The sequence below is a fragment of the Amphibalanus amphitrite genome, unplaced genomic scaffold (genome assembly GCF_019059575.1).
Source record: "Amphibalanus amphitrite isolate SeventyFive unplaced genomic scaffold, NRLGWU_Aamphi_draft 000041F_arrow, whole genome shotgun sequence".
Taxonomy (NCBI): Eukaryota; Metazoa; Arthropoda; class Thecostraca; order Balanomorpha; family Balanidae; genus Amphibalanus; species Amphibalanus amphitrite.
The window spans coordinates 623,992-638,330 of NW_024881537.1; the positions used below are offsets into that span (position 1 = coordinate 623,992).

A 14,339-nucleotide genomic window follows, 5' to 3' on the forward strand; every position below is an offset into this window, starting at 1 on the left:
ATCGCTTCACTTGCGAAAGCCTTGGATCGGCTCTACCGTCTGCATGTACGATAGATCTTGATCACTGATGAAACATGGTCTAAGACTGAACTTGCCCGACCTTGTCACTTTTAATCGGTTGAAGGGATGGTGTAGTTCTTGTCATCGAAAGCCAGCATTGTGAAAAAAGAATACAAACAAACATTAAAATGGAAAACTAAATAGGGATGTCATTACTGGGTTAGGTCTGTGATGACATTATAACTCATGCATTATGTTGGTGGTAAAAGCTTTTCTTATAAAGAAACATGATCTGCTCTACAGAGTATCTCTACAGCATCGCTTTGAAGTCAATTATCCTTTTTAGCATGACTTTATTGTTGTATTATGCACGTCAACTAAAACCACAACAGCTATGGCTTAATAGCCCAAACCGATAAAATTCCCTCTGTGTCAACACACTTCGCAGGCCTGATGAATATAAATGACCGGCTGCCGAAGCGCTGCAGCATTGCGCGCTGCAGTATAATCCTTACCGGCATCTGTCCACCGAATACATCAGAAACCGTCCCACGGAGGTAGCGCATGCCGGAACGGCTGGTGGTGCGTTCCTGCGGCATTCCCGCTCCCAGGCACAGGCAGAGGGCAGGTCATCCGGCATTCCGGTCAGAGGTCATGGTAGAGGACAGGTCAGTGAGCAGGTCAGCGTCATGTCAGGGGTCACGATAGAGGGCTGGTCAGCCGATGCCACACAGGCTATAGGTCATGATAGAAGGCAGGCCATCCAAAGTTCTGGTCACAGGTCATGATGAGCATGTCATTCAATATTCCTTCCAGAGGTCATGATATGTGTTGCTTTTTTCCTTCCAGAGATGCAGGTCATCAAATGCACTGACCAGAGGTCAGGTACAGGTCATGTATACTGGAGAAGGACCAACAGAAAGTAAAACATCCACCAATCGTTCATAAGAAACGAAACGGACATTAGAGTTCAGATTATCCGACATACGAGTACATAGTACAAACTGCTCAGAGGTCAAGCACAGGAACATGTTTTCCAATATCCAGCACATCCCGATAGTGGCCTGACTGATAATTGCCTACTCTCATCACCATGCAAATGGCTGTTTACCGTTGTCTATCATTCATCCAGCGAACTATTTACTACTACGGCGATAGGACTACCACTACATACCTGATATGAGACATTTATAGGTATGGGAGTCTCTCACGGCCCGGTAGTCGCTGTGGCTGGGAGTGATTCTCCCCTCTTTTTTTTCTCACACTCTGATGGACCCGGAATGCCCCAGAGAGCACAGTCATTGAGGGCTGGCTGAGTGAGACAGACCGCAGTCGATGTCGATTTCGCCACAGATAGGGTGAAATTGACCACAGGTCACTCTGTCATGCCAGCTGTGTGCGCTATGCAGTGGAAGAGCGGCCAGGGATTGCGAGATAGGGTAAATATTCAACAGCATAGTGGAGCCAGTGTGTATGTGAGTTGTGACAAAAAAAAAGCTCAGAAGCTGGAAACTATGGAGGACCTACTGCTAAAATAAAAACTGACAACCACTTCTATTCTAAGTATGCGTCAACCCGAACTTTTTTTGCACAACGGGAACTTGCAGGAAAAATCAAACAATCAACATATATTAACATACATTTAGTGCCATTTGCGATCAATGAAAGACATCCAACAGCAAATGAACTAGAAACGAACATAGGTTGAACGAAACTGAAACAAAATTGAACGGACATAGGTTATCTGAAAATAATGATGCCTATAAGCAATACTGCCTTATGTTCCATAACAAACGACTACCAAACCACATCGCGCTGTAATGGCTAGGAACTTCGCATGAATGCTAAGAGATGCTGCGATGCTCAGCTATTTGATCCGTGGGCTTTCACTGCTGCATCGCTAACGATGTCATTTATTAACATTAGGGGCCATCAATGTCAGAAGGCTTTACTGATGTTGTTCTGTCATCAGCCGATCGAGACCCCATCACGACATACGCGACATGAGTAGCTACACATCTGCAATCATTGCACTACGCTGTTTAGCCATCTGAGAGGCAGCAGCAGTGATATTCGTGGTCATTAACGCGTGCTTCAGATATCCTGTTATCATAATCGGTGTCGGTTGCCTGGTGTCAGCGATGTAACTGATGACCACTGGGCTCTGAGCTTCTGTCACACCCCGAGAGAACAATGCCAGCTCTCAGCAGGCTCGGAAACCGACCGGAAGTAGCCCCGACGTGTGGAAAGCTAACACGCCGGTACCGGCGCGCCAATCGGGCAATCGCGACACCGCCCGACGTGGAGCTCGGGCCGAGCTCGACCCAGGGAGGGAGGGGAGGGGAAGGAGACGTGACCCGGCGACCCGCTGCCGCCTCAGCGCTCCTGATTGGCGGGAGGGGCCGTCGCCGCCGCTGCCGCCGCCGCCGCCGCCCGAACCGCCGCCGCCGCCGCCAGTGGAGCGGGTCCCGCCGCCTCCGGTCACCCGAACACGCCAGTGGTCAGGTCAGCGAGAGGTGCCGCCCGCGACGCAGGCCACGCTGGAAGGGTGCGTGGGTGACGGCCGACAGTTGCGGACGAGCAACGCCAGTGGTGATTCGGTGTGACCTGAGAGTCGGAGTCGGAGTTTCAGAGCCGTTGAGCTGACAGTGGCGAGTCGTGAATGTTCGAAGTGAGAGCTACGAGGACAGGAGCTTTTTGTGACGTTGGGGTGAGCTAATCATCAAATGCGTGGCGTTCGCAAAGATCAGTGACTTACCTACTGGATCTAGTGTAAAGATCACGGGAGGATAGTGGTGAAAAGGCACCGGGGACTGACAGGTGTATCAAGGGATGATCTTATCGTCATCGCCTGTTAAAAACTATTGACTTTGGAAGGCTGTGAGCGTCTTCAAGTAGCGTCTTCCCACACACATCTGGACAAAGCAAGAAGAGCGACCATTCTCAGCGGGAGGCGAGGGGTGGGAGAGAAGGCATCTTCGAGTCCTGATAAAACTTGGGACTCACGGAGTTCGAGACTCACGGAGTTTGGGGCTCACGGAGATAGAGGTTCACAGAGTTTGGGACTCACGGAAGCTGGTGACGCTGTGAGTTCGGGACTCACGGAGTTCGAGACTCACGGAGTTCAAACTCACGGCGTTCGGGACTCACGGTGTACGACTCACAGCGTTCGGGACTCACGGAGCTCGGACTCACGGCGTTCGGGACTCACGGAGGAGTGCCGACGGGGGCCGATGGGCCGTCAGCGATGGCCGGCGGCAGAGTCCTGCTCACCGGCCTCGCCCTCCTGTTCGGGTCGACACCGGCACTCGGCAGCGGCATCGGGTGAGTGACAACGTGAGAAACGAGATGTGAGACGCTGTTCAGTGTGAGAGTGTCAGCTGGCTGCCAACAAAGGTATGACTTTGAGGCTGCGAGTTACGTCAAAACTTTTTATTTGTGGAGATAATTATTTCCGTGTTTTTCAGTGAGCTTTGTGTTGCGAAATAAGCGTATTTCATAAAAAACAAATGAGTTATAGGGATAGATGTAAGTCCGATCTTTCGGCAATAAAGCTACTCGCTTTGTGCGCCAGAGGCCACAAAATATGCATACAAATATAATAATTGCAAGTACAGGTTTTACGTAGCGTTTCCAGAATCCGATCGACATAATAATAAGCAGCCAAAGCGCAATCAGGTAAAAGTAACACAAACAAGCCTCTCGTTTCCAGGGAAAATGAGACTAAGTTATATTTCTTGTTTTTGTCATGATAATTAGACATAGCCAACTCCAATTATTTTAGAGTCAAGACGCTGTAGGCTCACTCTCGACAACAGTAAATGTTTCTGTCTCCCGAACAAGGTTAGTTTCGTCTTTTTATTCCCTATTTAATGAAATTGTTACTTGTCACAACTTCTAAAGCACCCCTGATGCAACAAAATGCATCGATTGACAGACCAAAAATGCAACTACTTACATCGTGCCTGAACAGCGAAGCCTAACCAATCCTGCACCCGGTGCCGAAAATGCCGACCAAAGAGCTCTAGCGCGCTACATGAGCGCTAAACTTTGGCATCACTTTGCAATGTTCTCGTATGTTAACCTAACGTTGTTTCGCATTTGCTTTCAGAAGCTTCTTGGTTTATTAGTGCTTTAGAATGCACCAGGTGCAATGCTTTTTTAGGCGTAATTTGCTTATACTTATATGTTATTTCACAATTTCATGGTCAATGAGATTTTGGAGTTTGGATTCAGATTACTCCAGCCCACATGGTAGTGTTTCTGAATACTGACTGTTTGATTACTTGTCAGCTTCATTTTTTACGCTCGTTTACCAAGCAAACACTTTGTCACACCTTTCCTCTAATGACACAACAATGGTGCCTCCGAGAAATGCAATCTTTGAACGCTCTAGACCTGAGTTCATTAGCAAATATTGGCAACTTACTGTTTTGTGAATGTTAAATTCACGTAATACTCGTATAGCACACTTCTATGTTGTTTTACAGCGTCAAACGCATAGAGGGGGGCCTGTAGGACCCCCAAGCCGTTTGACCCCGCATTGAGTTAGAACTTTGCGGAAAAACGTGTGTGTTTCTCGTAACGAGAGAAACCCAGTGATACACATTTTTAAGGTCCCAGGTCATTGTTTAATCTTCCAGGTCAAGTCAATGACCCAAAAGCTGGGGAAACTGGACCTACTAGAACGTCTTTAAGTGAGGTGTTATCGGGGTTTTCGGGCCCCGATTTCGAACTTTGCATTTATGATTTGTCTTGAGCAGTTAAGATGTGCTCATGCATTGGGGTCAGATCGGATTAAGTCAGGTCAGGTCAACCAGTAGGCGCCCGACCAGCTATCCATAGAAGGTGTTACTGCTAACCATCACTGAAAGCATTGCACCACATCGCATGAGCACCAAAACTTATTTCAAATATTGAAATGGGTGCTAAATTCGAATATCAGCTCCAAAAGCACCATAAACGTTGTAAAATAGCAATGAAAAATTAACCAAGGTCATCTAAGGTTAACCCTATTAGTGGCAGGCTCCTGGCTACCCCTATTAGTGGCGGGGGGGGGGGGCTGTTTACGACCCCCCCTGATATCTCGAGATCTAGGTAACCGGCCAATTTTCAAAATTCAAACGGCATTCAATTTCGCTCAACGTGATCTACATTTCTAAAGAATAAAAATTAAAAAATGTCAATAGAGGGGTACATAGAGGGGGGTAAAAACGGGCAAATTGCAGATACATTTTAGACTGATTATCACGGCCAGGTTTCTGAACCAATCTTAACGCAACTTTTGCCGATCGATAAGAGAATGAACCAGGAATTCACGTGGATCCTAAAAATATGCATTTTCAAAAATCATAGGCGGATACAGATCATTGAGATTGGGGGTACACAAAAAGTTTAGTAAATAAGGTTTTTGTTGGTACTGTTTCTAAAAAGGGTGGCAATGGTCTTGTTATTTTACAATTTTCTTATGAGAGAACGACTACAATTGTATTGGTCATGCATAGGCGGTGTCAGGGCACCTATGTTGGGAGGTAGAACATAACCCCCCTTTTTGGACGCCTGGATCCGCCTATTATAGCAAAAACGTGTCAAAAGAGGATGCAAAATAACTTTGTATATGTTATCACATGATACCTTTCATTCACTGTTCGTAAAACTGGTGCATACAGTTATAATACATCAGCATCGTGATCTTCGCCCAAATGACTCGCTTCACGAATGGGACCCCCAATTCCCAGTGCTCTGGAGCCGCCCCTGGTAAAGTTATTAACTTGAAATTTTCAGGGAATGTGCCCAATTTAGTTTTAGGAAAAGTCAGAAAATTTCAGCATCGTAGCTTCAGCGGTTTCGGAGATATTTCCAAAAACCTGAGGGGTGGATGAAAACGCCCCCCCCCCCCCTGCCACTAATAGGGTTAATGACCTTGACCTGCTTTGCATGTAGCACGTTTCTACTTCATATGTTGGAACGTCTAAAATCACAGAAAGCCTAGAAACGCACAGATGCTGTGCACTGACATACGATTCGTCCTTCGAATCGTTATCCTGGCCTGCCATGCTTTCGAGAAAAATATCTCAAGTGAAAGATCATTCGGGTTACGGTCGCTAGAGTTTGAGGGATCGTGTAAAGCTTAAACACGAAGGTACTGAAAGTTTCGCTGCGATCTGTTCACTTTTGCCCGAGTTACCTACTCGAGAAAGGCCAACCTCATAAGTGCAAGGGTTAAATTTAAATAAGCTACGCCACAAGCAAGGTATTTTCGCCAAATCTTACCGAAGCAACAAAATATGTCGTAGTTCCATATCGCTAAGATTTCATGTGACTTGGACAAATATTTTGGAGACTGTGCGTTTAAAGTTCGGAGCGCTTTCTTTGCACCTGATATTTCACAACGAATTCAGCCCCGACTGCATGCAATCAACTAATTATGAACATTTTCTTTTTTAGCTGGCTGCTTGGTCTAAAGGAGGAGTAATTGTCTAGCTTGAAAATGACGATTCTTTTGATTAAGCGGTTCGGTTTCTTGGTATATTGCATGCATGATCTTGGAAAAAAAAAATCACCGAAACGAGTTCTTCTGCTAGAATTTCTTATGCGACCTGTTGTCTGTGCCCTGTTTTAGTGAGAGACGTTACTTTCAACTGCATTCTGTGCGCTTGATATGCTTGTTTTTTCCAGTTTCAGGTGATTCAGTTTAGGCTTGAACTGGCATCCACTTAAACTTGTTTGAAACCACCCATCATATGGTGGTGTGAGGCTGACACATTTAGTCACGGCTTGGCGATTTTGCAGCAGCTACCACGTATTCCGCTGGCCACAAATGTGGTGAGCGGCAAAATGCCCCTGACGGCTCGGTAACCGCCGCGTGACGGCGTCACATCCGTGACGTGCTCTGCGGGTGGTACCCCTTCCCCCCTGGCCCCACCCCTGCGCGTGTCGGCATGGATGGGCGGCCCCGGAAAACGGAGGCAGGGTCATGGAGCATTGTATCCGGGCCAAATGATCAGGTACCCGCGCTGAAATCCCGTATCACAGACTGGCAGTCACCTCTGCAGCGGCGGAGCGGGAAACCGACACACCTCACACACGTCCAGGGGCGTCGCAGTAAATTGCAGGCCAGCCGCTCACACAAAAGCACAGAAACATGCCGGCATTTGGGCCACTTTTAGAATGTGTCAGGGGTGACTCAGTTGCATTCCGTTACTAATGGTCTCGAATGTTCGTCTGCCACGACCATTCCATTATCAAGCTCACGGTCTTTAATACGTTGCTCTTCCCGGGCGCGGTGTGTGAATAATTAGCCGTTTCATCGCAGTAATGTGACGGCGCCTGAGTGCCAGAGAACGGCACGGCCGTATCATTGCATCAGAAAGCCCACAGCCAGGCAGGATCAGTAACAATTGGCCCGGCTATTGTGCCGGCTAATGATGCCCCTATGTGAGTGGCATATCATTCCTGATGGCTGCATAGCTGTCTCAGCTGCGCGATTGTTGCTCTTATTGCTGAGAGATTGGGAACCCTCGGAGCTCGCAAGGCCAGCTGTGGTCTTGGTCCTGCAAGATGTTCTCTCTGCTAAGTTTATTGCAAGGAGAGAAATGTTTTTTTTCTAGCACTCAAACGCCTGCTAAAATGTATACTTGATCTGCATCCATGTTTGTGGCATTTCTGATGTTTCTATGCTTGCATTTGAACTTCTAGTGTGTTTCTTTCACATATGCTCTACTTGCCATTTCCATTGGTCACCTTCATCTGCAAGCTCTTTGTAATTGCAACGTTCCAACGACATCAAGCCTTTGCCTAAAAGGGCGTTGTAGACAAATATCTATTACCTACACGTTTTACACAGGACTTTAAATGTTTTATGAAAAGCCTGTGAGAGAGCGCAGATCGTGTAGCGTGTGAGATTTCGAAGCGCTTGACGCTTTTTTCCAGATTAACCATTTTCAGAAACACTTCAACGTTCCTCTCTCATCTCCGTCCAGGATCAATCACAATGCATTTGGCCATTCAATCGAAGAGCTAATGGAAGCAAACATCCGCCTCATACCACAGCCCGCGGCAAAAAGTTGTGATTGTCACATACGTGATGAAGCGTGGGACCAACAAGAACTGCGATCGCGCCCGCATCTAACGTTGACGCTTCATTAGTCAAACGATTGACGGCAACAGTCGAGACTGCGCCGTGTCGAAATGCGACGATACTTTTTGCTAGAATGGGAACTTCTCGGCAAGTGTTTGATTTGCATGGTGCTAAGTCAATGACAGCGACAAATATACAAACTCTCGACCCCGATTGCTATGGGGTATGGACAGGGAGATTTAACCAAATTAACCACTTGATTATAATGCGTCACGGCTGCAATAAAAAACATGATGGATTCAACTACTACCCTACTGTTCATGCACATGCACATGCACATGCACATGCACGTCCATGCACAATAAAGCTAAGGACTTTAACTGGCCTCCTTCAATATCTAACTTCGACATTTTTCTTTTCAGGTTGAGCTCACCAAGACCTCTGGCGTTACACGATCCAGATAAGATATTTTCATCCAAAAAGCAAAAGAAAATGTGCGAAAGAATGGTGAGCAAATAGGATATTTTTACTATCATTAACAGTACAATTGAGTGATTCATCGAAACAGAGTCGTGGAGCATGTTTTGCTTTCGTCCTTGACTATACATTTGTGTTTATCCTATGTCATATGATTTTCTTTGTCTTGAACAGACAACTTTATAAATTTAAGCGGCAAACAATTGGTGATCACCGTCGTTTATTTTTCCGTGATTAACATAGTTATCCATTGATAAATAACTGCATCCGGATAAAAAGAAAACCATTTTCCCATATCAGGCCGTCTCCACGATCACTGCTTCGCTCCCCCAAGGGTAACCCCCCCCCCCATCCCCGCCTGCCCCTCCAGCCGGGAATGAAGGAGGTGCTGCTGCAGGCCGTCCAGCTGAGCGTCCTCTCCTGTACCGAACAGCTGGCTGACCAGCGGTGGAACTGCTCCCTGGGTGCCAGCCGCATACGCATCCTTCACAAAGGTAAAACGGGGAACACTGTCTAAAGACGGGGAGGTATTTTTGTTCTGTGCATTGCGGCTCGGAAGGATGGTGGAGTGAATTTGCTATGCGTTCAGGACTAACAAAGTATAGGTGTGGAAACAGCGGCAGAGCCTGTACCTAATGTATGAAGAATGGGAGTGTGAAACAGGAACAGAAGATTGAGATAAGCAAATGCGAGCCAGTTTATTGTTGATTTTTGTCTGTTTACTGTGACGTCATCCCTGACACTTCAAATTATAAATATTTACTTGTAATTTACATTTATTATACCTGTATTTGTCATTATCACTATCACTGACGTCTTGAGAATATGGATAACTCGTAGCTTGAATAAGAAGGCAAAGAACAGATGGAAAAATGGCCCCAAGATGCGACCAGTGCGTCAGGATGGCCGAGCGGTCCAAGGCGCTGCGTTCAGGTCGCAGTCCGGTTCTCCGGGCGTGGGTTCGAATCCCACTGCTGACTGTATCGTTTTGGACTGTGTCTTGCGGGTAGCTTTGCACTGGATGAACATAATTAATGCCGCTAAGAATAATATTGCAAAATAGAACTGTTCAGCAGGTCTGGGCCACACAGTGACACCCCATTAATTTCAACCCTCTCGATCAACTCAGTGCATTTTCAACTCACCGCAAAATCATATCAAAGCTGCCTATATCCGCCCTGCAGCCTTCAAGGAGACGGCGTTCCTGTACGCCATCACTGCAGCGGCCATCGCGCACACGACAGCTCGCGCCTGCGCGGCCGGTCACCTGACGGCATGCTCCTGTGACCTGGCATACCCTCGGGGCTCGTCTCCGGCCGCCGAGAGATGGCGCTGGGGCGGCTGCAGCCACAACGTCCGCTTCGCCGGCCAGTTCACCCGCCGGCTGCTGAGGAAAAGGGGCAGGAGCGAAGAGCGACGACCGGCGCTGCTCGTCCACAAACACAACTGGAAGGTCGGGATCAAGGTGAGAAGAGGGAGGGGAGAGAGAGAGAGAGAGAGAGAGAGAGAGAGAGAGAGAGAGAGAGAGAGAGAGGGAGAGAGAGGGAGAGAGGGAGATAGAGAGGGAGAGGGAGAGGGATAGGGATAGGGAGAGGGAGAGGGAGAGAGAGGGTGAGGGAAAGGGAGAGGGAGAGGGAGAGGGAGAGGGAGAGGGAGAGGGAGAGGGAGAGGGAGAGGGAGAGGGAGAGGGAGAGGGAGAGGGAGAGGGAGAGAGAGAGAGAGAGAGAGAGAGAGAGAGAGAGAGAGAGAGAGACTGGCCGAATGTTTAATTAATTAACTGATTTATATTCTAAAGGCTTTGAAGCAAGTGAGGTCCGTGCCTCATCAGTCTGGCAACGATAACAGGATGTGTTTTAGTTTTGTTTGATTTTAGTGAGCTTTTGTCAGAATTAAAGAAAGAAATGACCAGTGGCGGCTAAATGCCAATCAAAAGATCGTCTTCTGACGAATCCCGATGACCTGTTCTGACCTCCACCCTCTCCAGGCCCTGCTGGGGGAGATCACCCCTCGCTGTAAGTGTCACGGCGTGTCCGGCACCTGCCAGCTGCAGACCTGCTGGAAACAGGTGGGGCCCTTCGAGCGCACCGGCGCGGTCATCAAGGAGAAATACCTGACGGCGGTGCTCAGCGCGCCGCAGCTGGCCGCCGACGCGCGACGGCCCGTCGGGGACGTCAGCGTGCGCACCAACACCATCATCAGTCGCCGGCGCCGACGGGGGCGGGGCCGGCGGCGGGGGCGGGGGCGGGGGCGGGGGCGGGACCGCGACCGCCGGCGCCGGCGGCCGCCCTCAGTGGGGCCCAGCAGGAAGCTGGTCTACACGGACAAGTCGCCCAGCTTCTGCGAGCGGGACGCGTACGGCCCGGGCACGGTGGGCCGCCGGTGTCAGCTGGGCGGCCACTGCGCCGTCCTCTGCTGCGGCAGGGGCTACAACACCCAGCTGAGCTCGCTGGTCACCTCCTGCAACTGCCGCGTGCTCTGGGAGCAGCGCTCCGTCCGAGTGGACTGTCAGAGCTGCACCAACGTTACAGAGGTCTACACCTGTAAATAGACGCCAGACACTGAGATATACACACATAAATAGACATTACAGAGGCCTGCACGTGTTCACACACTTCGCAGAGGTCTACACGTGCAAATAGACCTCACAGAGGTCTGCGTGTGTAAGAGCAACACAGGTCTCTACGTGCAAATAGACACGGGCGCCGGTGAGGCGGTGATTGGCTGGCTCAGCGTGTAAATGACTAGCGCCAAGGGCGCTCTGCCTTGGGCGCGTGAAGACGTGTAAATATAGACGGGTGTTATCGCTGTCGCCCAGGTCGGTATGGTGCCCGCGCGCCGATTGGGGTCGGACTATTGTAGCCTTAAGTCGATGCGTGGCTCGGCAACAGTTGTGAAGCATGTAGAGCAAGAATTGAGCGGTGAATTAGATCCAGGATCCAAGATCCACGAGCTGACTTTGAATAGCGCTGAATATGAGTTAGCGTAGGTCATCATGCTCTTATTACTATCACTTTGCGATAAACTGCTTTCCTGATGTTCAGCTTATTTCTAAAGCTGCTATTTATTACAGCAAAAGAAAAAGTTTTTTTTTTACCTTGCACATAGTCACTACCGAAGGTATATCCATGAATAGGATTTTTGTTTTTGATTTTGAATGAGATTCATGTGTTAAACTGACTGTACAGCCTTTGTAATTGATATAGACGGATCGCTTATTGGTCTGACCGTTTGGGATTGGCGGTGGTCGGTACCGATCACTCCGATGCTACTGGCGTGCTGTGAACTGTTGAGGGCAGCTGAAATCCTGTGTAGCTAAGGTGGGAGGGCTGTGCTGTGAGCGTATTTTTGTGCGATAGTTCATCTCTCCCGGTGACATGTAGTGCTTGTTCCTTTACCGTATTGTATCGGCTAGTTATGCACCTTGTACTTATAACTTATTTGGAAGGCCGAAACGAAGTCTTCCCGATGATCAAATAAATTTGGCGAAGGCTTTGAACATTCGACGACACAGTTCACTTTGTTCTCTACGCAAAGACTGGAATGGTGAAGGCATTCGTCCAGATATCGTCATACAGTTGTGCAGCGAGTTTTAATTCACACCATGCGCGCCATTATTGTGCACACAGCAGTTAAAACGTAGTGTACAGAGCTTTCGCGAGACCATTTGGGACTAACATTAGGCACTAGTGCGGCAGTGCTTGGGTGTAGCGTCTGCTCTTTTTCTGACAGTGTGAGAGTTGCCAAAGCGATGTGATCTCTGCCTGTGATGTAGGTCGTGTCTGGTGACGATTGTTTCGCTCGTAGGCTTATCTCTACGCCAGCTCTTCGCTTTCACTTATTATAAACGAGAAGCATCGAACCCCCTCATTTTGTAGGACCTACTATGGCGGCGAAGAATTGATCATAGGCAGGCTGCAGAGCAGTTTACTAACTCTCTGCCTGAGATTCTGATTTTACGAGTGTTATGTGCCTATAGGTAAAAGCTAGCTGACAGCAATTAAAGTTCTTCCTTCAGGTAATGCTTGGTAATCCGATGCACTTGTCACCTGTTTATGATTTTCAGATTAAATAAATGTGAACATTCGGAACATTCGCATTTGTTTGCTTTACTACACGTGAGTGTCGCCTCGAACAACAAAGTCAAGTCCGTCATCAGAAACAAAAGCTTCGCTCGGTACAAATTGGAGTGTCCCACTGACAGTTGTAGATATTCCAAGTTAATTTGTAGATACTCGATGATAATCAACTATAATGACAAACAAATAATTAAATCTATCAACACTTGTAAATAACAAACAATAATTGTTAAACAATAATTCACGTGATAAGATAATCGAAATAACCTTTTTCTGGAATTGATTAGAATTTTAAACGTTTTTCAACCGCTTGAACTATATTTACTGGATAAATATTGCGACAATTTATTCATTGTTGTCTATTTATAATCGTTCACTGCAGCAACACCAAATTGTTTTGCTGTCCAAAGGGCTATCTCGCGCATGACTGGGCGGGTCTCTTCAGAGCCCCTCCGAGTTTTCTTCAATGTCTTCCAAACTGCTGGACGTATCAACACGAAACTTGCATTACCTTAGATGGCATCTATCTGACACCTTGTGTTTCAGAATAATTTTTTTAGCTACCATAGGTTTGCCTGAAATGACGTCATAGTGGCGTCATGCTCGGTCGATTTGGAATTTGGATGTAAAATCTTCACCTACGGCAATCGCTCTCAAGAGCATAGTACCTATTTAAGTTAGAGCCAATTTATTTGCATTAGAGAACTCTATATAGGGCAGTGTAGCCCTACACAGGGCTATCAAACCGCTATTTCTGATTTTCATAATTTAATAATTTGGGATAGTCATTATTCAACATATGATATCTCAAAATTTAATTTTTTGAAAATGTTACTTTCCAGTTTTTTTTTTTTACTTAAAAAAGGGACGTGAGTGATAAAACACATGCCGATGACTTGCTCCAGAAAATGTTAGCCGAATGTCTTAAAAAAATGGCCAAGTTATCTGCTTTTACATGTTACTTTTATTGTATTGTATTGTATTGTATTTACTACAAGCACCCACAGGCAAACGCCCTTTTAACAGGTGCAGTCAAAACAGTACATTAAATCATAAACAAGATGAGGTGAAAACACAAACGATTCACAACACTGTAGTTAAAAGCACGGCATAACATAGGTAGGTATCTACTATAAGCAACACTAAACAGAAAACAAGCTAAGAGTATACACTAAAAGGAAACATGCTAGTACACACCGGCGGCCTGACCGAATGAATATGCAGCAGTTCTGAAGGCTCCAAGTGTTGCCGTGAAAAAGTCAACTGTACTGTTCGCGGCTACGAGGGCGTTACAGCTGTTTGGAATTCGCCCGAACATAGAGTTTTTGACAGTATTGACTCGTGCTGGTGGGATTTTCCACAGCCTGATGTTGCGCACCCTTCTACTAGGTGCTGAGAGTGAGAACCTTGTGACTAGTTGCGGGCAGTCAATCTGACCATGGAAAATCTTGAATAAAAACATGAGGTCGTGTTGATGAAATCTCGATTTGATGGATGGAACCTGAAAGTGAGACAGTAGATGTTCATAATCCAGGCAGTTTGTGGGATGGTCCGAACGAGATGCGAGCCAAATGAGGAACTTGTGTTGCACACGGTCTAGTCGTTTCATGTGGGTCACTGCAGCGCCGGCCCAGACGACACTACAATACTCCAGGAGTGATCGGACATGCGCAAAGTAGGCAGTACGCAATGCTCTGACGTCAAGG

At 47.3% G+C, this 14,339-nt stretch overlaps 1 protein-coding gene and 1 non-coding gene across 2 annotated transcripts; both read left to right on the plus strand.

The window, feature by feature from the left end:
* Positions 1-2,456: 2,456 nt before the first annotated feature.
* LOC122375353 (protein Wnt-9b-like) lies at positions 2,457-12,645 on the plus strand. The gene is made up of 6 exons (XM_043354698.1): positions 2,457-3,324; positions 8,503-8,587; positions 8,928-9,051; positions 9,742-10,022; positions 10,542-10,774; positions 10,823-12,645. The coding sequence occupies exons 1-6, from the start codon at positions 3,248-3,250 to the stop codon at positions 11,103-11,105; spliced, it is 1,083 nt and encodes a 360-aa protein (XP_043210633.1). The 5' UTR covers positions 2,457-3,247; the 3' UTR covers positions 11,106-12,645.
* Trnal-cag lies at positions 9,454-9,537 on the plus strand. The gene has a single exon. It is a non-coding gene; the product is annotated as a tRNA-Leu (tRNA).
* Positions 12,646-14,339: the final 1,694 nt, after the last annotated feature.

Coding starts and splice junctions, on each gene's coding strand:
- LOC122375353 (XM_043354698.1), top strand. CDS start 3,248: ATGGCCGGCGGCAGAGTCCTGCTCACCGGCCTCGCCCTCCTGTTCGGG. Junction 8,588..8,927: donor AGAAAATGTGCGAAAGAATG/GTGAGCAAATAG, acceptor CTGCCCCTCCAG/CCGGGAATGAAGGAGGTGCT. Junction 10,775..10,822: donor AGTCGCCGGCGCCGACGGGG/GCGGGGCCGGCG, acceptor GCGGGACCGCGA/CCGCCGGCGCCGGCGGCCGC.